This window comes from Desmodus rotundus, chromosome X (genome assembly GCF_022682495.2).
Source record: "Desmodus rotundus isolate HL8 chromosome X, HLdesRot8A.1, whole genome shotgun sequence".
Classification (NCBI taxonomy): domain Eukaryota; kingdom Metazoa; phylum Chordata; class Mammalia; order Chiroptera; family Phyllostomidae; genus Desmodus; species Desmodus rotundus.
The window spans coordinates 63,814,863-63,836,530 of NC_071400.1; the positions used below are offsets into that span (position 1 = coordinate 63,814,863).

Genomic DNA, 21,668 nt, shown 5'->3' on the forward strand with positions numbered 1-21,668 from the left:
TGTCATAAAACTTAACCATGTTCAAGGGTACAGTTCAGTTTTAAAAAAATATTCACGGGGTTATGCAACCATCACCGCTATGTAATTTTCATCACTTTAGAAAGAAACCCTGTGTTTATTAGCAGCCACTCCGCATTGTTCCCTCCCACCAGTCCCTGTCAACCACTTTTGTACGTGTATGTATTTGCCTACTCTGAATGTTTCATGTAAATGGAGTCCTGCAATAGGTGATCTTTTGTATCTGGCTTCTTTCACTCGACATGCTATTTCCTTTTTTTGTTTTTTGGGTTTTTTTAATTATTTATTTTTAGAGAGAGGGGAAGGCTGTAGAAACAGAGAGAGAGAAACATAATCAGTTGCCTCTCGCTCTCCCCCAACTGGGAACCTGGCCTGCAACCCAGGAATGTGCCCTGATTAGGAATTGAACCAGCGGCCTTTCCATTTGCGGGGTGATGCCCAGCCCACTGAGCCACACCAGTCAGGGCTCAGCATACTGTTCTCAAGGTTCATTCATGTTATACCACATATCAGTACTTCATTCTTTAAATGGATGAATAAGAGTCCACTGTGTGGATATACCGCATTTTGTTTATTCATTCATCATTTTATAGTTCTTTGGTTTGTTTTTACTTTTTTAAAATGTTTTTACTTTTTGTCTATTATGAATACTGCTATGAATATTCATGTACAAGTTATTGTGTTGACATATATTTTCAGTTCTCTTGGGTACATACCTAGGAGAGGATTTGCTGAATCCCATGGTAACTCTATGTTTAACTCCTTGAGGAACTGCCAAACACTTTTCTAAAGAAGCTGCGGCATTTCGCATTCCGGCCAGCAATTTCTGAGGGTCTCAATTTTTCCACATCCTCCCAGCACTTGTCCTTGTCTGTCTATGATTATGGCCTTTCTAGTGGGCGTGAAGTGGTATGTCCTTGAGATTTTAATTTGTGTTTCCCCAATGATTATTGATGTTGAGCATCTTTCGATGTGCTTGTTAGACATTTGTATATATATTTTCAGAGAAATGTCATTCAAAAGCTTTGCCCAGTCTTCTGGTAATCTTTTTATTATAAATATTCTTTATATATTTTGGATGTTAGACTTATCAGACATATGATTTGCAAATATTTTTCTCTCATTCTGATTGTTGTCTTTTCATTTTGTTGATATTGTTCTTAATATTGGTCAAAAGTCCAGTTTATCTATTTTTTGTGCTGTTGCTTGTGCGTTTGGTGTCATATCTAAGAGACCGTTGCCTAATCGGACTCATGAAGATTTATACCTGTGTTTTCCTCTGAGAGTTTAATAGTTTTAATTCTTTAGATCTTTCCTGCATTTCAAGTTAATCTTTGTATATGATATGAGGCAAGTTTCCAGTTTCATTCTATGGTATGTGGATGTCCAGTTGTTCCAGAACCACTTGAAAAGACTGTTCTTTCCCTATTGAATTATCTTGATATCTTTGTAAAAAACCAAATAGCCATAGGTACGTTAGTTTATTTCTGGACTTTGAATTCTGTTCCATTGCTCTACATGCCTGTCCTCATGACAGTATCACAGTGTCTCAACCACTGTACCTTTTTAGTAAGTTTGGAAATCAGAGAGTGTTAGCCCTCCAACCTTTCTTTTTTCTTCAAGATTATTATTGCTGTTCTGGGCGCCTTGAATTTCTATATGAATTTTTAGCTTCAGTTTTTGTATAGGCTTCTTAGTGGTTACTCTAGTATTATTTTATATCTGTCTATCTTATCACAGTCTACAGGTATTGCCATTTTAATTGACATTTAACCAGCTGGAGGCAAGAGTTGAAACCTTACCGCTGTTCACATCCCTTTACCCTTCCCATTTATAATGTATTTGTCTTAAATATTTCCTCTGTGTACATTGAGAACCATATAACAGTGTTTTGGTTTTTGTTTCAGCTGTCAGACATAATTTGGAATACTCAAGAGAAGGAAAGTCTGTTTTATTTACCTATATTTTTCACTCTCTTGATCTTCCATCCTTCCTGGTATTGTAAGATTCCTTCTTTGATCATTTCCTCTCTGTTTATAGTCAGGGTAGGTCTGCTGGCAACAGATTCTCTTAGTTTTTCTTTATCTGTTAATGTCTTGATTTTCCTTTCATTCCGGAAGGATATTTTTGCTGGCTATAGAATTCTAGGTTGCTAGTTCTTTACTTTTAGAGCTTAAAGAATGTTGTGCTGCTTCCTTCTGGCCTTCGTGGTTTCTGATGAGATTTCAACTGTCATTTAACTGTCATTCAAGTTGTTTTTCCCCCATGAGAGTCATTTCTTGATACTTTCTACTTTTTAAAAAGTTTTCAGCAATGTATGACATGGATTTCTTTGGGTTTATACTATATGTATTCACTGAGTTTCTTTCTCTTTTTAAAATTATTTTATTGTTGTTCAGTTACAGTTGTCTGCATTTTCCCCCCACCACTCCCACCCACCCCAGCCAAACCCACCTCCCTCCCTTGCTTCCACCCTCCCCCTTGGTTTTGTCCCAAGTGTCCTTTATAGTAGTTCCTGAAAGTCTTTCCCCCAACTGTCCCCTCCCCCCTCCCCTCTGGTTATTGTTAGCTTGTTCTTAATTTCAATGTCTCTGGTATGGAATTTCCTCAGAAAACTAAAAATGGAACTGCCTTTTGATCCAGCAATTGCACTGCTGGGATTATACCCTAAGAGCCCTGAAACACCAATCCAAAAGAACCTATGCACCCCAATGTTCATAGCAGCACAATTTACAATGGCCAAGTACTGGAAGCAACCTAAGTGCCCCTCAGTAAATGAGTGGATCAAAAACTGTGGTACATTTACACAGTGGAATACTACGCAGCAGAGAGAAAGAAGGAGCTTATACCCTTTGCAACAGCATGGATGGAACTGGAGAGCATTATGCTAAGTGAAATAAGCCAAGCGGTGAGGGACAAAAACCATATGATCTCACCTTTAACTGGAACATAATCAACAAAAGAAAAAAGCAAACAAAATATAATCACTGAGTTCCTTGAATGAATAGGTTTATATTTTTTGCCATTATTTCTTTAAATACTTTTTCAAACCAACACTCTAACTTCTCTTCTTCTGGGTCTCTGATTATATGAATGTTACATATTTTGTTGTAGTCCAAGGTCCCTGAGTTTATCTTTCTGTCAGTCTGTTTCCTCTCTCCTGTTCATATTAGGTACTATCTTCAAATCCTCTGATTCTTTTCTCAATTGTCTCCATTCTGCCGTTGAGCCTTTTCATTGCTTTATTTATTTCATATATAGTATTTTTCAGTTCCAATATTTCCATGTTTTTTATTTATATCTTCTTTCCATTTCTTTTTTGTTTGTTTCAAGCATGTTGTAATTGTTCATTGAAGCAGTTTTATATATCAACATCATATTGATTTGGTTACATTGGTTTTGTAGAATGTTTACTATATGGTGAGGCAAGTCACCCCCACTGTCCCTATATCCATCTGCTTTTCTCTTTTATAGTTTTCTATTCCCAGGCATAATGCTTTTTCTACACTGAGCACTTGGTAACTGATTAGTAAATCGAATTTCCCTATTAGAGATTTGAGTTGGATTAATTTTCATCTTGGGAGAAATTTTCACCAATTGGTGCAGTCTACTTAGTTCCACAAGAGTTGAGTGTCTGCTGTCTGCCCCGGCATTCGGCTCGTTGCTAGGGACAGACGTTCAATAGGCCATTTCAGCATAATATTCTCATAGCCATAATAGAGGTATTCACCAGAAGTTTTGGAAACACAGAGAAAAACACTTAGCCAGCGGTTTGTTAAAATCTCAGAAGAGTGATACCTGAAGGGTAAGTAGGGACTGACCAAGGAAAGAAAGGCAGGAAAGACATCTTAGACATAGGGAAAGGCGTAAGGAAACAAAGCAAGGCTGTGTGGTACAGTTTATGGATATCGGACCCTAAAGGTCAAGGGCTGGGAGCAGAAGAAGTTGAAAAGGTAGGCAGGCTGAACTTCCCCTAGAAGTGACTAGAGACCATTAAAAGTTTGTTTTATTTAATTTTTAATGAAATATTTCAGATGTACCAAAAGATATGAAGAATAATATAATGAACATTTTGTGTGTTTATAACTTAACTAAAATATAAATTATTACAAATATATTTGCAGCCTTCTGTATACCTTTCCTCAGTTACATTCCCATTTTTCCTTCTCCGCTAGCCATTGTCCTGAAGTTGCTAATTACCATCCTTATGAATTTTGATCTCTTTATTATATAGGGGCCTCATTAAGCAATATATCATATTGTTTTACATATTTTTGAGTATTATAGAAATGGAATAATCGCATTTGAGATATATTCTTCTCAACTTGCTTTTTTTCCCTGAACATTGTGATTGTGAGATCCATGTTGAATCATATAGCTGAAGTTCATTCGTTTTACTTGCTCCCCAGTGTTCCATTGTATGAGTATATGGCTGTTTATTAATTCTTCTGTAGGTGGACATTTCACTGAAGAGTTCTGAGCAGGGGATGACGTGGACCGATTTGTATTTTGTATCTATCACTTTGCTTTGGGATGTGAAAGGTAGACTTTAGAGGTTGCGATTGGTGTAGAGCAGTGGTTTGCAAACATTTTGGGCTCAGGACCTCTTTATATTCTTAAATATTATTGAGCACCCAAAAGAGCTTTTATTTTTGGTTTATATTAATATTTACTATGTTATAAATTAAACAGAAAATTTAAAAATATTTATTAATCATTGAGAGATAATAGTGATAAGCCTATTACATGTTAGTATCACAATTTTTATGAAAAATAACTATTTTTAATCCAAAAAAATTTAGTGAGAAGATTGATATTTACATTTTTACAAATATTTTATTTTATTTTGGGGGGGGCTGTTTATTTATTTATTTTTATTTTTTTATTTTTAAAAAATTTTTTATTCAGTTACAATTGTCTGCATTCTCTCCCCTTCCCTCCACCCCACCCCAGCCAGTCCCACCTCCCTCCCCCACCTTTACCCGCCTCCTTGATTTTGTCCTTGTGTCCTTTATAGTAGCTCCTATAGACCCTTCTCCCCACTATCCCCTCCCCTCACTCCTCTGGCTATTGTTACATTGTTCTTAACTTCAATGTCTCTGATTACAAATACTTTAAATGTTTGCAAAAGCATTTAAACAACTGGATCCTCAAATCTGCTTATGCACATTGTAATATCATGTCATATACCCTCTGGAAAATTCCACTGTACACTCATGGGAGAATGAGGATGAAAAAGACAAATCACACTTCAGTATTATCATGAGCATAGTTCTGACCTTGGATATGCTCTGAGTCTCCCAGACCCCCAGGGTTCCCTGGAGCACACCTTAAAACTGCTGGTGTGGAGGAGCCAGTTTGGAAGCTGTTGTAAGTAGCTTAGGTGAGAGTTAGACACCTAGGTGAGGTGTCTAACCAAAGCATTTGGTAGAATGGATGGATGGAGAAGGGGAGGTGACTATGAGAGAGATTTAAGGAGAAAAATCAGAAGGTTCCAGAAGGTAATATAGGGTTAAGGACAAGGAGAATAGAGTTCCAACTTAGGTACATGCTTCACAACCAGCCTGTGAAGGGGACATTCTGCTAAAAATGGCAGAATTTGAACCCAGATCTGTCCAACACAGTAACTCTTTTATCTAGGGCAGAGTGAGAAGGGGCAGTCATGGCAAGGAGGTGATGCCTTTCTTAGGGACAAGGTAGAGGATGGGTGAGGCAACAAAGAGATGTTGACGTGGTGAGGAGGGAAGTAGGAGTTTATTAACCCCATAGATTGTTCCAGTTCAGTGTTATACCGATGGCAGACTTCACCAGGATGGATATTGGGAGAATGGAGGGACCTAAAATGTTCTGAATCAGAGGAACTTAGAATATTCTGAGCCATTGCCACGCTGACTGCTCTAAGAAGTTGGGTTTGAGCTGAGCGGGTAGTGGAGATGTCTTCCGGCTCTGATTTTGCCTTGTTGCACGGCAGGATGGATCCATGCTGTGCTGACCCCTGTGGACTGTCTTGCCTTTGGAGGAAACTTCTTACACAGCCTTAACATCGAAATGCAGCTCAAGTGAGTCCTGAGGCTATGGTGACCTCAAGTTGGCCATTCCCAATTGCTAGAGTCCTTGGGTTCTCTTGTATAGTGTGGAGTGCAGCACCAAAGGAGACCAGATGATCAGAAAGGAATGGATACTGGCTCCTAGTGCTGTTCAGTCTGAGGATGAATACCTCTTCCTCACTTAGTAGTTATGTGACTTTGGGCGTATCACATAACCTTTGAGCCCAAGTTTCTTAACCCATAAAGTAGGGTCTTACAGGGTAGTTGTGAGGATTAGAGATAACGGATACAAAGCATTCAGAACAATAGCTGATTCATAGTAGGTGCTCAGTAAAGGGGATCCTTATCATTGTTGTTGTGCCTACTTCCTCCAGAGCTTATGAGATTGAAAAGCGGCTGAGCACAGCAGACCTCTTCAAGTTCCCCAACTTTGAGACCATCTGTTGGTATGTGGGAAAACACATCCTGGACATCTTTCGCGGTATGAACCCCATTGCCAACTCTCCCTTTCACCTTGATCCCTGAGCAAGCGTGTGTGTGTCTGTGCATGTAACCATCACCTCAATCAAGATACGGTACTATTCCATACCACAGAGATCTTCCTGGCTCTACCCGTGTGTAGTCTCCCCGACTTTGTTCCCCTGTACTGTCCATAACTTCTGGAAATCACTGATCTGTTTTCCATCTCTATGATTTTGTCATTTCAAGAATGCTTTAAAACTGGATTCATACAATATGTCATCTTTTGTGATTGTTTTTTTTACTAAGCATGGTAAAAAGGTAGCGTAAAACATGGATTTAACTTTTTAAAAAGATTTTATTTATTTTTTAGAGAAAGGGGAAGGGAGGGAGGAAGAGAGGGAGAGAAACATCAATAGGCTGCCCTTCATATGCCCTCACCTGGGGACCTGGCCAGTAACCCAGGCATGTGCTCTGACTCAGATTTGAACCAGTGACCTTTCGGTTTGCTGGATGACACTCAACCCACTGAGCTATATCAGTCAGGGCTGGATTTAACTTTTTTATTTAGCAAAGGTTACTGAGAAAATTGGATAACGGTGAAATTATCCCTATTTCCTAACAATTAAAGTAAGAAACTCAGTCTGGATAGTCTCAATTTCCTAAGAAACTCCTCTTCCCATGGGGACAAGGCCCAGTCCTGATAATCCTGGCATCATTGTGTTGGTTCCGGGTATTGGCCCAGTGGAAGTTCACCTGCTGGGTTTCCTCTTACCTGTTCTGCTCTGAAATAGAGTGGCTCCCTTGATCAGACCTGAGATTCTTCAAGGTGATTTGACCAGGAGGAATCAGTATCTCAGAGTTATAAAGAACCTCAGAGACAAGTTTCCTACCTAATACCTCAAGACCCTTTTCTGCTACCTAGACGCACTGTCACTTAAGTTTTCATTTGGAGGGTAGATGACTAACTGCTTATTACTTGTTCTGAACAGCTCGGTTCAATAGGAGATTCTTTATTGAGCCTAAATCTGACTGTCATACCCTCCTCCAGGAGTAACTCAGAACAAGCCCTTCAGATCTGTGTAGATGGCAGTCATGGTCCTCCTGAGTGTTGCGTTTTGAAACCCAAGTGTGGTGAGAGAAGCACAGGCCTTGGAGTCAGACAGACACGGTTTCAGTATTGCCTTTGACACTTTACTAGGTGTATGTCCTTGGTCAAGTCTCTTTGCCTGCCTGCGCCTCAGTGTCCTGAGCTATAAAATGAAGATAGTGATACTTGGCACACAGGGTGGGATATAAAGATGTCAAAAGCCTGATACATAGTAGGTACTCGCTAAATGAACACTATTATAAGAACTGAGATCTAGAGTTATATTTAGAACCTTGAACATTTTCTCTGGTTGCCTGAAAAAAGTAACAAGCCTTTCACTTTTCTGCATGGCTTTGTTCACACTCTGCCTTCCTCTTCTGCCCTCTAGGCTTACGAGAGAACAGGAGACACCCTGCCTCCTACCTGGTCCATGGTGGCAAAGCCCTGAACTTGGCGTTTAGAGCCTGGACGAGGAAAGAAGTAAGTATGCGTATTTCTCTACCTCCTCTAGAGTTCTGCCCTCTGCAGGGACTGGCCTTGTGTAGATGCTTTGGGGAGGCGGAAAAGACCAGGGAGGCTTGTGGGCTCCTGGCGCTAGAGTAGAGGACTGGGCTAGGACTCTTTGGATTATGTTATCAAATGTTTCTTTCTGATTATAAAAAAGCAATGCATGCTTACTCCAGAGAATTAGAAAAATACAGAAGAGTATAAAGAAGGAAAAATATGACCTGTAATTTTGATACTCAGAGGGAATTAACATTAACATTTGAGTATATTTGCTTCTGATCTTTCTTACATGCATTTAAAAAATGTAATTGCTGTCACCCCGTACATACAATTTTGTATTTGAATTGATTGGTTTATCTTAATTTTCCTGTGTCACCGAAGTTCTCTGTAAACATTTAATAGTTACAGGATACTCTTTTTCTGGGATGTACCACCCTTACTTAACCACTTGTTTATTGTTGCTTCCTTTTTATTTATTCATTTATTTGGGGGACAGTTAATAGAAAATCGTGCAATGGGTATGTGTCTGCATTAGTCTTTGTCCTTCATCTTTTGATTGTTTCTTCAGGATAGATTCCTAGAAGAGCAATTACTGCCTCAAAGTGTATGAAAAAAAATGTAAGACTCTAGATGCATATTGCCAAAATGGCTCTTTAGGGATATATCAATATCCATCTATCCAGTTGAATATTAAACAGCTATAAAAGAGATTAAGAAAGCTCTCTGTGTACTGATTTGGAAAGATCTCCAGAATCTGTCAAGTAGAGGTGTAGAATCCTGAGTATAGTGTGCTACCTTATGTACTACAATTATATTTGTATGTGCCTGTATTTGCCTGAAGACACGATCTGGAGGGATGCAGAAGAAACTAATAAAAGTAACGTGGGGACGGCCTAATGGAGCTGATGGTCTAATGGGGCTGATGAGGCTTTTCAATATATATCTTTACATATTGTTTGATTTTTGAATTATGTGACTGGAATGTTTACTCAAAATGTTGACGTTAAAAAAGCAATTTTAAGAAATGCAAAAAATAGAAAACATATCAACATATATTTCTTTACCCTTCTGATGCTTTTTATAGACTTCTTCTCCCACACATACAGTGACCTAAGAAGACCTTTAGCCACCACAGGACTGACTTGCACATCTCCCCATTTTCTGTTGCCAGTCGTCCCCTCAGATATCCTTGGACTTCATGTGTTGTGCCTTCTCTTGCTCCCTAGGCTCATCTATGCCTGGACCTTAGCCTGTGATTCTGTTTCTTTTCATCCCTCAGGTGTGGCTATCTTGACTTTCATCTCTGACATCCCTCCCCCCAGCCATGAAGTGAACTTTAGAGTAACTCTGCCCCAGAAACACCAAAGAGGAGGGAAGTAGATGGGTCCTAAGCACTCATGCCTTGGGTCAGGATGCCCCAAATAGTGTGGGCAAAGGGAGCTGGCGGAGAGTAGGACACAGATCTGAGGAGCTCATGCTTATGGAAGAAGTCTTTTGTAAAGTGCAGGTGACTTCCATGAGAGGCACTTGCTCCCTCACCTTTCCAGAGCCTCTGGGCTGGGAGGAGGAAGCTGTTATGGTTATCCAGCTGGGTCACGTGGCTTCTAGGTGCCAACCCTTGCCCAGCCATCAAAATAAATTCCAGATGGATTAAAAGAATTAAAGGAATAAAAAGAATGTAATCATGGGAAACAAGGAGTAAATGCTGAGGAATTTTTATCAATCCTCTGGATACTGAAGTGAAGTGAAAACTGGTGGAAGAAATCCCAAAGGAACAGCTTGAGCAATCTGGCTACGTAAACATGCAAATCTCAAGGACTCAAAAAGATTGCAAATGAATTAAGAGAGACAACCAACAGTTCTCTGTCTGGGTAGCTGTTGAGCTAGCTGTGGGCTGGTAGCTACTCAGCACTGAGTTCTGTCCTTACAAGTGTAGTAGAGGCCGGGATGTCCCCAGAGATCTCCCTTAGGTCCTCGACTTTTGAGGGATATGGCCCAAGCCTTCACCTGAGTCCCTCACATGTCTTTGATACTGTCCTTCATCAGATACATGTCTTGCAAATATTTTCTCTGTGTCTGTAGTTTGTCTTAACAGTGTTTTTCCAAGAGAATTTTTTCTTTTTTTAAGTCCAGTTTATCGGGGGTTTTTTCTTTTATGGTTCATACTTTTTGTGTCCTAAGAAATCTTTGCCTAAGTCAAAGTCATAGAGATTTTCTCTCTGCTTTCTTCTACATGGTTTTTGATGTTACATTTAGGTCTGTGATCCATTTGGAATTTGTATGTATGTCTGTGTGGTGCAAGACATGGATAGAAGTTCTTTTTGGGCATATGGTTATCTAATTGGTCTAGCACTGTTTGTTACTACCCTCTCTCCATTGCCTTGGTACCTTTGTCAAAAATCAGTTGTTCATTTGTATGTGGGTCTATTCCTCTGTTCCTCATGCTTTTTGTTTGACAGGCTCTTCCAGACCATGAGGATGAGATCCCGGACACAGTGCGGACTGTACAGCTCATTAAGGATCTGGCTAGGGAGATCCGCCTGGTGGAAGTAAGAAACACGGGAGCAGGGGAGGCGTTTGGGAAGGGATCGAGGATCAAGTGGCAAGGTCAGGCCTCTGCGGTTGGCATAAGAGCTTAGGGGTACGGTTGGGAAGGCCCCACCAGGGACTATTTATTCATTCATTCATTCAGGTAATTCTATTATGTGATTCGAGTGTGCCGCACATTGGGCTAGTTGCTTAGGATACATAATATGGTGCCTGCCCACAAAGAATTCAGTCTGGAAGGCTAACCTGGGCAAAGTTAACCTGTCTAAGCCTCATTTCCTCATCTCCAAAGTGGGGATAATCGTATGTACTCGGGGGTTATTAAAAGGATTAAATAAGGTAGTACAGTTTGAGCATTAAGTATAGAGCTTGGCACATAGTAGGTACTCAATAAATTCTGATGGTGTGTCGTGGTGGTGGTGGGTGGTCGAGGTCATAGTAGTAGCAGTTGTTAGTTGTTGTTATTAACATTTTTACTCAGTCTCTGTATCATACAAAATGACAGTTCCCGGGTTGAAGATGATTACAAAGCCATGTTCCAACAGGTGGCATAAACCACGAGGCAATAAGGTGTAGTGGTAAGAGACTCAGAGAAATGTGGGTTCTGGTTCCTGCTTTGTCACTTGTAAGCCTTTCAGAACCTCAGTATCCTTATCTGTAAAGTGGTGATAACTCTACTTTTTCAGAGTTTTGTTAGAACTAAAAACTGATGAATGTAGAGCCCCTTGCACAGTGCCTGGCAGAATTAAGGACTGAATAAATGTGAGCCGTTGTTATTAACAGACTTTGCAGCAAAGAGAGAACTCAGTGTGGGCTGTTGAAGCAGCAGAAGCACCAGAGGAGAATTGGTTTTCAGGAAGTTTAAATTTTCCTTTAGCTCAGAACCTGTAAGGTTCCATTTAGCACTAAATCCATGCTGGGGGCTGGTCAGAGCGAGCTACTGGGAATTTGGGCTTCTAGCCTTACTGCTTACAGCATGTTTCACTGCCTACAGCATAGCTTCCATTGTCCACCTCCGACCTCATTTTCCTGCACTCCTATTTGTCAGAATCCTTCAGGTTTAATTAAAAAGCCTACCCTTTTTCCCGCTCTTCTCACTTCAACCAATTTTGTATATGCAGAACTTCGGGCTAGTTGGAAGGGGACTTAGTGATGGGTTATATCTGATCCATTGGCTTTCAAATATTTTAAAGCAATGGAATCCTTTTTTTCAAATAAGATTTTACATGGAAGTCCAATATATATAACCAGTCAAAGCGTAGCTGAGATGAATAAGATGAAGGCGATAGGCTTAGAGCTCCACTCGTTCCTCTTGTTTGCTTTCCACCTCCCTCCAGTCCCCGTGGCTCCTCCCAAGAATCTCAAAGGAGCCACAGAACATCTTTGAAAACCACCTTTCTAGTCTAGTTTTTTAATTTTGCAGCTGAGTCAACAGAGCCCCAGAGTGGTTAGATCACTTTGCTGAGACCACAGAGGTAGCTAGTAGCAGAATTAAGACCAGAACCTCTCTGTTACTCTCAAATTCTTCAGTCCTTAGAGTTGGAACCACATAGTGTAGTACTCAGTTATTTTGTCTCATGTCAGCTGCTCTTGGAGCCTTTTCTCTCAGTTTTGACAGTAATGCTGGGCTTTCCCTCTGCTCATCTTCTCCGTATTTGTCAGTGGCTGAGTAAAGAAATGCCACCCAGTAAATTCTTGATGACTCATTGTGCAAAAACTAGGGTGTGCCTATGTGGAGCATCTGTAAGCCACTTCCACGGCAGTACTGCCAGTGCCATGAATAGACCTCTGCTGTTAGCAGAGAGAACCCTTGAGTAAGCTCTAACCCCTTGTGTACTAACACTCCTGTAGGATATCTTCCAACAGAAGGTTGGGAAGATGAGTAATATCTTTGGGATGCAGAGGATCTCCCCAGCCAGCTCCATTGCCTTAAACAGGCCAGCCCATTCCACTTCAGTACCCATGTTCAGGCTGTCACTGCCCTCCAAAAGTGATTCAGAGAAGAAAGGCCTGAAGCCCAAGGAACTCTTCAAGAAGGCAGAGCAAAAGGGCAAGGAGAGCTCAGCCTTTGGGCCTTCTGGTCAATTGAGCTATAATCTCATGGATCTACACAATCATCAGGCACTAAAGACAGGTCCTTCTCAGAAAGCAAAGGTGGGTGCTGGCCCATGGGTTCAGCCCAACCCTTTTGGGTCTCTTAAAATAGCAGGGTATCAAAAAGACAGGCTATTCTGTTCTCCCACCTCCCTTAGGGCCCCTGGTGTTTGGCTACCAGTCCCACTCATTTAACAGGCATTTAGTGAGACCTGGTCTATGCTGGGCACTGTGACAGGTGCTGTAGATGTAACTTTCAAGAGGCTGACAGGCTAGTGAGAAAGATAGACATAAAAACCAGTGAGTACAATGAAGTGTTGTGGATGCCACAATCAGGGGTGTGTGTGGGACCCTGAGACACAGAGAGGATGATTCTATCTGGGTAGGGGCAATGGTCAGGAGCTCTTGTCAGAAAATGTGACATGAGCTGAATCTTGAAATGCTGGGATGGGGGTGACATTCGAGAACATGTTATATGAGTGCCAGGTTGGAGTCTTAAAAAGGTCCTTGAGAAAAGCTATCCTCCAGGGCTCTACCTTGCCTCAAGGTTGTGGTGCCTTGTATGGATGTGAAAGTGCTCCTCCCTCTTTTTAGGGAACATGTTTTATAAGATTGATAGGGTCCTCCCAGAGCCAGCCATACATTCTCAACTTCCTACTCCTGTGATCATTTGGGGTGGGGATGAGGGAGGGTGGGACAGTGTAGCAGAAACCTTTGTTTAGGTGATTTTGACAGTGAACTAAACCAGTGAAACCAGAGGGAACTGGCTGTCCTGATTCACATGGGAGACCCAGACAGGTGACAACTGAGCCTTCTCCTTCTGCAGTTCAACATCACTGGTACCTGCTTGAATGATTCAGATGATGACTCGCCAGACGTGGACGTTGGTGGGAATGAGGGCCCACTGGCCCTATTGATGTCTAATGGCAGGTGAGGTGGGAAGAACGAGCGCAGAGATATTGGGACTGTTGGTGGCAACATGCCACTGACAGGGCATGGAATTGGGACCTGGGACTGGAACATGGGTTGGGGAGGGACTGCACTTGGGGAAATACCCAGATATTATCAGATATCATTGCTTAGTTCAGAGAACCATCGTGTGTTTGTGGGTGGTAGGGGAGAAATCTGGAATCTCATTGGTAATCCTCAGAAAAAATCTTGTATATAAGATCTAGAAATTTCAGCAAGTCAGAACTGCTGGCAGTTATAACAGGTAGGATAGCATACTGGTTAAGAGCATTAGTTTTTTAAATATACCTTTTGCTATTCAATTTTTAGGAATTTATTTTGCAGAAATATTTGCACAGGTGTATAAAGAGAAATGTTCACATCTTTGTTTATAATAGTAAGTAATTGGAAATGTTCATCAATAAAGGTAGGCTAAATAAATTATAGTGCATCTAGACTAGAATACCATACAGCCGTTAAAAAGGAATTAGTTTAATTATTGACATGGAGAGATCAAGGTAAATTCTTAAGTGAAAAAGTCAGTTTATAAAATAATATATAGGGATAGTTCCATTTTAATTTTTAAAAAATGCATATGTACACATGTATGCTCGTGTATAAAAGCAATATACAGATTTTTTCCCTTTATTTTTAATTTAACTTTTTCAAAGAGTTTTAAATTTTAATTCATACAGTTTAACATGCAAAAACCATGAAAGAATATATAGTGAAAAATTTTGCTCTCCTCTCTGTTCCCCAGTTCCCCTCCTCATGGATAATCAATGTCCATGATTACCTTCCAGAGATAATTATACACATTACCACAAATAAATATATTTATTACTTTATACTTGTCAACCAAACCTGTAACAGTAATTACCTCTGGAAAGTAGGATAAGGGAGGCATTAGAGGAAATTTGCACTTCAATAGTATTTGGATTTTCTACAATGGTCATGTATTACTCTTCTTAAAATAATTTTTAACAGAACACTTTCTTTTAAAAAAAAAGATTTTTATTTAGTTTTAGAGTGAGGGGGAGGGAGGGAGAAAGAAAGAGAGAAACATCGATGTGTGAGAGAAACATTGATTGGTTGCCTCTCCTATGTGCCTGACCAGGGACCAGTCCCACAACCCTGGCATGTGCCCTGACTGGGTGTCGAACTGGTGATCTTTTGCTTTGCTGGACGATGCCCAACCAACTGAGCCAGAGCAGCCAGGGCAACAGAACATTTTCTAAAAGAATAAAAGCTGTTCACAACAAAAAGCATGGGCTTGGGAATCAGATAATCCCGAGTTTGAATCTCAGCTCTGACATGTATTCGTGTGTGATGATGGCAAGGTAATCAACCTGTCTGCCTCAGTGTTCTCATTATATCTATTCTATAGATAAAACTTAGGGTTGTTGGAAGAATAAATGAGATAGTGTATATAAAGTGCTTGTCAGAGGGCCTGCCACATAGTAAAAGCTTGATTAATGGGAGCTCTTATAAATATAATGATGAGGTTGAAGATAAAAGGTGATGATGGTGGTGATAATGGTGTGGGTACGAACGCTGGCTAGGCCATCAAAAATCCTGAAACATATAGGCAGGCAGAAGAAGATAGTAAGAGTTATCATCTGGACACTCGGAACACCAGGCAGGAGCTGTCAAGAGCCAAGTACAGAGTATGAACATTGTGGGAGCTCAGGCAACAAGGATACCTTAATAGCCTTTTTGTGGGAAAAGGCTGTCTTCAGATCCCGAGGGTGAGGTGTAGTAGTTCCACCTGGCTGAGAAAGAAGGGAAAAGAGAGTGTGAGAGTAGGGCAGATTCTGAAAGCTGTAGAGCTATCCTTTGAATTTGAGAGCCTTGTTACTAAAGAATAAAATCAGTGAGCATTGCCTTTGTCCAGAACCCATGGTTGGTCTCTGGGGAAGAGAAAATTGAGAGCCCTAAGGGTCCAGCCTGTAATGGCTACTGGGGACACAATGAGACACTTCCCCTTCCCCACCAGTCTTTCTTGTGCTGCTTCTATTACTTCCTGAAGCTGCAGAGTCAAGGTATAGAACTATTTACAGACCAGATGATAATACATCTGGGCTTTACTCCAAAGTAAGCCAGTGTTTTGGGGGAATGAGGTGTAAATGAAACAAGATTGGCTATGTGTTGATAATTGCTGAAACTTAACTGGGTGATAGGTATATGGGAGTTCTGTTACACAATACTCTTATATTTTTGTATATGTTTGATATTTTTCATGACTAGAAGTTAAAAAGATCAGGGCATAAATAGCTACCATTTACAGAGCATCTTCTCTTTATCAGACTCCATCTTAGCTATTTACATACATTATTTTGTTTATATTATTTTGCATATATTATTTTGCTCCTCAGAGCAACCCTGAAGGTCAGTGTTGTGACCTCTGTTTTACTAATGTGGAAACTGAGGCCCCAAGAACTTAATTATATAAAAGATTAGCTACCATTAGGCACTTGCCACGTGTCAGTCTCTGCATTAGCTCGTTCAATCCTCCCAACAACTCTGTGAAGTAGAAAATAGGCCAATTTAATGAGAGCCAATTCACTGAAAGCCAGTGCACCAAATGACTATTTGCCGAATATATCAAGTATACTGATTTACCAAAAACATATTTCTTTTTAACAATAAGGTTTATTTTAGCAGTTTGTACTGGTTAATATTGTTTACCATGTATAACAGGATTATTTAAGGCACTATTGAGTTTCACTTCCTTTATTTTAACAGCTTTTTTGAGGTATAATTTACATATCATACAATTAACCTATTTTAAGTGTATTAGTAAATGACTTTTAATAAATTTAAAGAATGTACAAAAATTCACCACAATCCAATTTTGAAACTATTCTGTCACCCCCGAAGATCCCTTATACCCATTATAGTTAACCCTGGTTCCCTTCCCCAGGCCCAAGCAACCACTAGTCTGTCTTCTGTGTGCATAGATTTGCCTTTTCTAGACATTTCATATAAATGGCGTCACACAATATGTGGTCTTCTGTGTCTGGCTTCTTTCACTTAGCATAGTGTTTTTAGGTCCCATGATGTAGTATGTATCATTAATTGCTTCCTTTTTATTGCTGAATAGTATTCCATTGTGTGGATATACTACATTTTGTTTATTCACTAGTCGGTGGTCATTTATATTGATTCCACTTTTGGCTATTGTGAATAATAGTGCTATGAGCATTTGCATACAAATTTTTGTATGGACATGTTTTTGTTTCTCACCGAGGAGTAAAATTTTAGGTCATACGATAACTCTATTTTTAATTTTCTAAGAAACTGCCAAAATGTATTCCAAAATGTCTGTACCATTTTACATTCCCAGCAGCAATTACAAGTTTTTCCAAATACTGGTTAATACTTGTTATTCTCTGTCTTTTTGAATTTTAGCCTTTCTGGTGGATGTAAATTGGTATCTCATTGTGGCTTAATTTTCATTTAAGACTAACAATGTTGAGCATCTTTTCATGTGACTATTGGTCATTTGAATATCATTTTTAGAGAAATGTCTATTCAAATCTTTTGCTCACTTTTTAATTGGTTTATTTGTCTTAGTAGAGAGTCCTAAGAGTTATTTAAAGGTAATGGATATAGATACTTCACTAGATAAATGATTCACAAATATTTCCTTCCCCTCCGTGGCTTGTGTTTTCATTTTCTTAACAGTGTCTTCTGAAGCACAAACATTTTGAATTTTATGTAATCCTAGGTCACAAAGATATTTTCCTATGTCTTCTAGAAGTTTTATAGTTTTAGCTTTTTCATTTAGACCTATGATCCCTTCTGAGTTACTTTTTGTGTACGATGTAAGGTACGAATCCACATTTGTTTCTTTGCGTGTGATAGCCAGTTATTTCAGCACTATTTGTTGAAAAGACCATCCTTTCCCAACTCAATTGTATTGGCACCTTTGTCAGAAATCAACTGACTGTGAATTTAAGGTTTTACTTTTAGACTTGCAGTGCAGTTCTGTTGATGTATGTCTATCCTTCTGTCCATATCACACTCCCTGAATAGCTTTATAGTAAATTCTGAAATTGAGTAGTGTAAGTCCTCCAACTATGTTCTTTTTCGAAATTGTTTTGGCCATATTGAGACCTTTGTATACCCATATACATTTTAGTATTAGCTTATTAATTTGTACAAAAAAAAGTGAGCTGTATTTTGATAGAGATTGCATTGAATCTATACATCAGTTTGGAGAGAATTGCCACAGTAACAATAATGAGTGTGACTGTGCTTATGTTGTTCTCCTCTCTAGTACCAAGAGGGCAAAGAGCTTATCTAAGACTCGGCGAGCCAAGATTGCGAGGAAGGAAGACAAAGCTAGGCTAATGGCAGAACAGGTGATGGAGGATGAATTTGACTTGGATTCAGATGATGAACTGCAGATTGATGAGAGATTAGGAAAGGAGAAGACGACCCTGATAATAAGACCAAGTATGTACCTATTCTTTCTCTTTCCTGCCTTGCCTGCTTCACATTTGTTTTTGGTCCCCTTGATAGACTCCAGACATTGGACCTGAGCTTGTTGACATTTGATTTACCAGCTCTGTAGGCCTCCATGTAACATTTGCTCTAGAGATTTATTTATTTATTTTAATTTAATTTAATTTTATTTTAGAGAGGGGGGAAGGGAGGGAGAAGGAGGGAGAGAAACGTTGATGTGAGAGAGAGACATCGATCGGTTGCCCTGAACCGGGCCAAACTCGCAACCTAGGCATGTGCCCTGACTGGGAATTGAACTGGCAGCCTTTCACTTTGTGGGATGATGCCCAACCAAGTGAGCCACACCAGTCAGGGCTAGAGATTTATTTATAAGCTAATTCCTAACCTCTTTAAATTACTTGTCAGTGGTCATTACTTTCAGGAATATTATAGTCTTATTTTCTTTCCCCTGGGTCTTTAGCTCAGATGCTAATCTTAGCTTCATGATAAGTGCATTCCATTGTTTTCTAGAATTTCCCCGAAAGCTGCCCCGTGCAAAGCCTTGCTCTGACCCCAACCGAGTTCGTGAACCAGGAGAAGTTGAGTTTGACATTGAGGTAAGAGCCTGCCCTGTGTGTGTCTAATCTTTTGTTCATTCTGGTTATAGAAACAGAAGGCAGATTATCATTCTACTTGGGGGGAAAAAGATACCCTGTGCATTCAGTGCCTATGGTATTTATTAAATGAAAGACTGTACTAAGTGTTGCTGAACACAGAAATGGAATATTATAATTTAGTTGAAATATTTTATAAATCATTAATACAGAGTAGAAGAAAAGGCAGTGTGATGAACAGAAAGAGTATCCAATTTGGAATATCTGATTGTGATCTTAACACAAATTACCTAATTGAGCCTTAGTTTCCTTATCTGTAAAATGGGACCTATAAGACCCACCTCACAAAGATGCTGTGGGAAATAAAATGAAAGAATGAGTATTCTGTTTAGTACTTAGTCTATACTTGGTGCTCAGAAGATAATAGCTTCAGGAGTAAGACTGTTACCCCTGTATTGGGGCCTTACCTGACCAACCCCGGGCAGCTGAGGTGATATCCTCTTTCCCCAACAGGAGGATTATACAACGGATGAGGACATGGTAGAAGGGGTTGAAGGCAAGCTTGGGAATGGGAGTGGAGCTGGTGGAATTCTTGATCTACTCAAGGCCAGCAGGCAGGTGGGGGGACCTGACTATGCTGCCCTCACGTGAGTAACTGGTTTTGATCTCCCCCTTCCAAGGCAATCAAACAGCATACCCCCACCCCCCACCCAAAGGGGCAGCAGATATTTATCAAGCTGCTATTTATTTATTTATTTATTTATTTAGCCTTGCCTGAGGACATGTTTTTTTCATTGCTTTGAGAGAGACAGAAACATTGTTGTGAGAGAGAAACATTGATTGGTTTCCTCTCTTAGGGTCCCCAACCAGGGATTGAACCCACAACCTAGGCATGTGTCCTGACCCGGAATTGAACCTGCAACCTTTTGGTGAATGGGACGATGCTCCAACCAACTGAGCCACACCGGCCAGGACTCAAGCTGTTATTTAAAGGGACAAAGAATTAGCCAGGGCATTTGGACTGAAAGAATAAAGTACACTTGAAATCTGTCCTAAAAAACTTAAGGTCTGGGAGAGACTGTATAGACATCAAGGGGAATCAGTTTTGTGTTCTCCGGAAGTTGTAAGAGGGGCTGGAACAGGTAAGGGAGAACTGGGCCTTTTTTTTTTTTTTCCTTTTTTAAGGAAAGAATGCAGCATGGATAAATAGGGAGGGAGATGTGCCCTTCTTTTTGCCATCTTGCCTGCTGTCTCTGGAGAGACTTGAAGCAAGAAGGGCTGGCCTTTTCATGAAAACAGTCTTTGATACTATAGGGATCCTTAAGTTTGATTTCTGGTTTTTTCACCTGGGAAGATTCTCTTTTTCCTCTCACCCTGACCCCTCAGCTGTTGTCCCTTCTCCCTGACTATTCTGATGACTGGTTTCCACTGACACCTAGAGAAACTACCTCAGCATTTCTCCTTTGTCCCTTGCAGCGAGGCCCCTGCCTCTCCCAGCACTCAGGAGGCCATCCAGGGCATGCTGTGCATGGCCAACCTGCAGTCCTCATCGTCCTCCCCAGCTACCTCCAGCCTGCAGGCCTGGTGGAACAGGGGGCAGGACCAAAGCAGCACAAGCTCCAGCAGCGGGCTGGGCACAGTGACTAGCAGTCCTGCTTCACAGCGCACCCCAGGAAAGCGGCCCGTCAAGCGGCCAGCATACTGGAAAGCCGAGAGCGAGGAGGAGGAGGAGAACGCCAGTCTGGATGAACAGGACAGCTTGGGAGCATGCTTCAAGGATGCAGAGTATAGTAAGGGCAGCTGAGCACTTGGGTCCAGGCCAGAAGGGCTCCCCCAGACCCAGTCTTAACCCCAATCCCAATCCAGAACAGCTGGGCCATATTTTCTTAGTTTATAAAATGGGAATATGTCACAGGTTGATGTAAGAATTAGAGACGATGCTTGTGCAGAGCATCTGACATGTTGTCTTGCTCCTGGGTGGCCCTCAAAAATTGGTAGCTGTTATAATTAGCTATCATTCACTTTTAGTCCAACTTACACTATTGGTGACTTTTTTCCCTTGCCTATTTTGCTTCCGTCACCTGTATTATTTGTATTCTACGACATTCAGTTCATCCCTGGCAAAAGTATATAATAACCTTTCAGTCAACTTTTTACATTTAAGAGATGACTCCTTGTTTTAAGATAAGATTTATCGAGTACTTCAGTGTATGAAGCACTTTTTTCTGTAGTGTAGCTGACTTAATGTAGGTTTTAATTGTTTTAATATTTAAAAAAAAATTCATGCTATTGACCAAAATTAGAACAAGACAGAGAAAGTAAAAATTACCTTTTACTAACACTCATCTGCCTCTGAGGAAGGTAACCTTTGCTGTCAGTTTGATGTATACCTTTCATTTTCTTGTGTTTATACCCACATGTAGACCTAAGTAGATACAGGTGTAGTGTTAGTGTCTGTGGTTCTACAGCTTGCTTGGATATCTTTCAACATCAGTTTCTAGAGATGTACTTCATCAGTACATATTGAGATATACCTGCTGCATAGTAAGTAGTCTTATAGCAGAGCTGTACCATGATCTGTTTGGCCATTCCCTACTGATTAACACTTAGGTCGTTTCTAATTTCTTACTAACAGCGCTGCAATGAAAGTTCTTGTAAGTAACCCTTAGTGCCCATGTGCCACCTAACATTTCTCTGTTGGGTTGAACGGTGTGTACAAAATAAATGTTAATAGTGCCAAATTCCCCTCTGAAACAGCCAGAACATGAGCAGTGTTATGAGAAATACCTGTTTCTCCACAGCCTTACCAGCAGTGGGTGTTATCAGCCTTTTAAATTTTTGCCAAGCAGATGGCACAAGATGGTGTCTCAGTTTGTTTTATGGTTATTGACTCTT

General features: G+C 40.4%; 1 protein-coding gene across 3 annotated transcripts in view; it reads left to right on the forward strand.

The window, feature by feature from the left end:
• The window catches only part of PHF8 (PHD finger protein 8), an 84,360-nt gene that overhangs the window by 31,516 nt on the left and 31,176 nt on the right, over positions 1-21,668 (forward strand). For 2 of the 3 annotated variants that reach the window (XM_024564335.3, XM_024564334.4), the window contains exons 9-17: positions 5,990-6,077; positions 6,440-6,546; positions 8,003-8,094; positions 10,581-10,670; positions 13,589-13,692; positions 17,993-18,171; positions 18,691-18,776; positions 19,287-19,420; positions 20,250-20,563. In XM_024564335.3, coding sequence (XP_024420103.2) covers positions 5,990-6,077; positions 6,440-6,546; positions 8,003-8,094; positions 10,581-10,670; positions 13,589-13,692; positions 17,993-18,171; positions 18,691-18,776; positions 19,287-19,420; positions 20,250-20,563 — 1,194 coding nt within the window. Of the gene's footprint in view, positions 1-5,989; positions 6,078-6,439; positions 6,547-8,002; positions 8,095-10,580; positions 10,671-12,519; positions 12,823-13,588; positions 13,693-17,992; positions 18,172-18,690; positions 18,777-19,286; positions 19,421-20,249; positions 20,564-21,668 lie in introns of all 3 variants that reach the window. The other variant, XM_053917049.1, reaches the window with a different exon arrangement.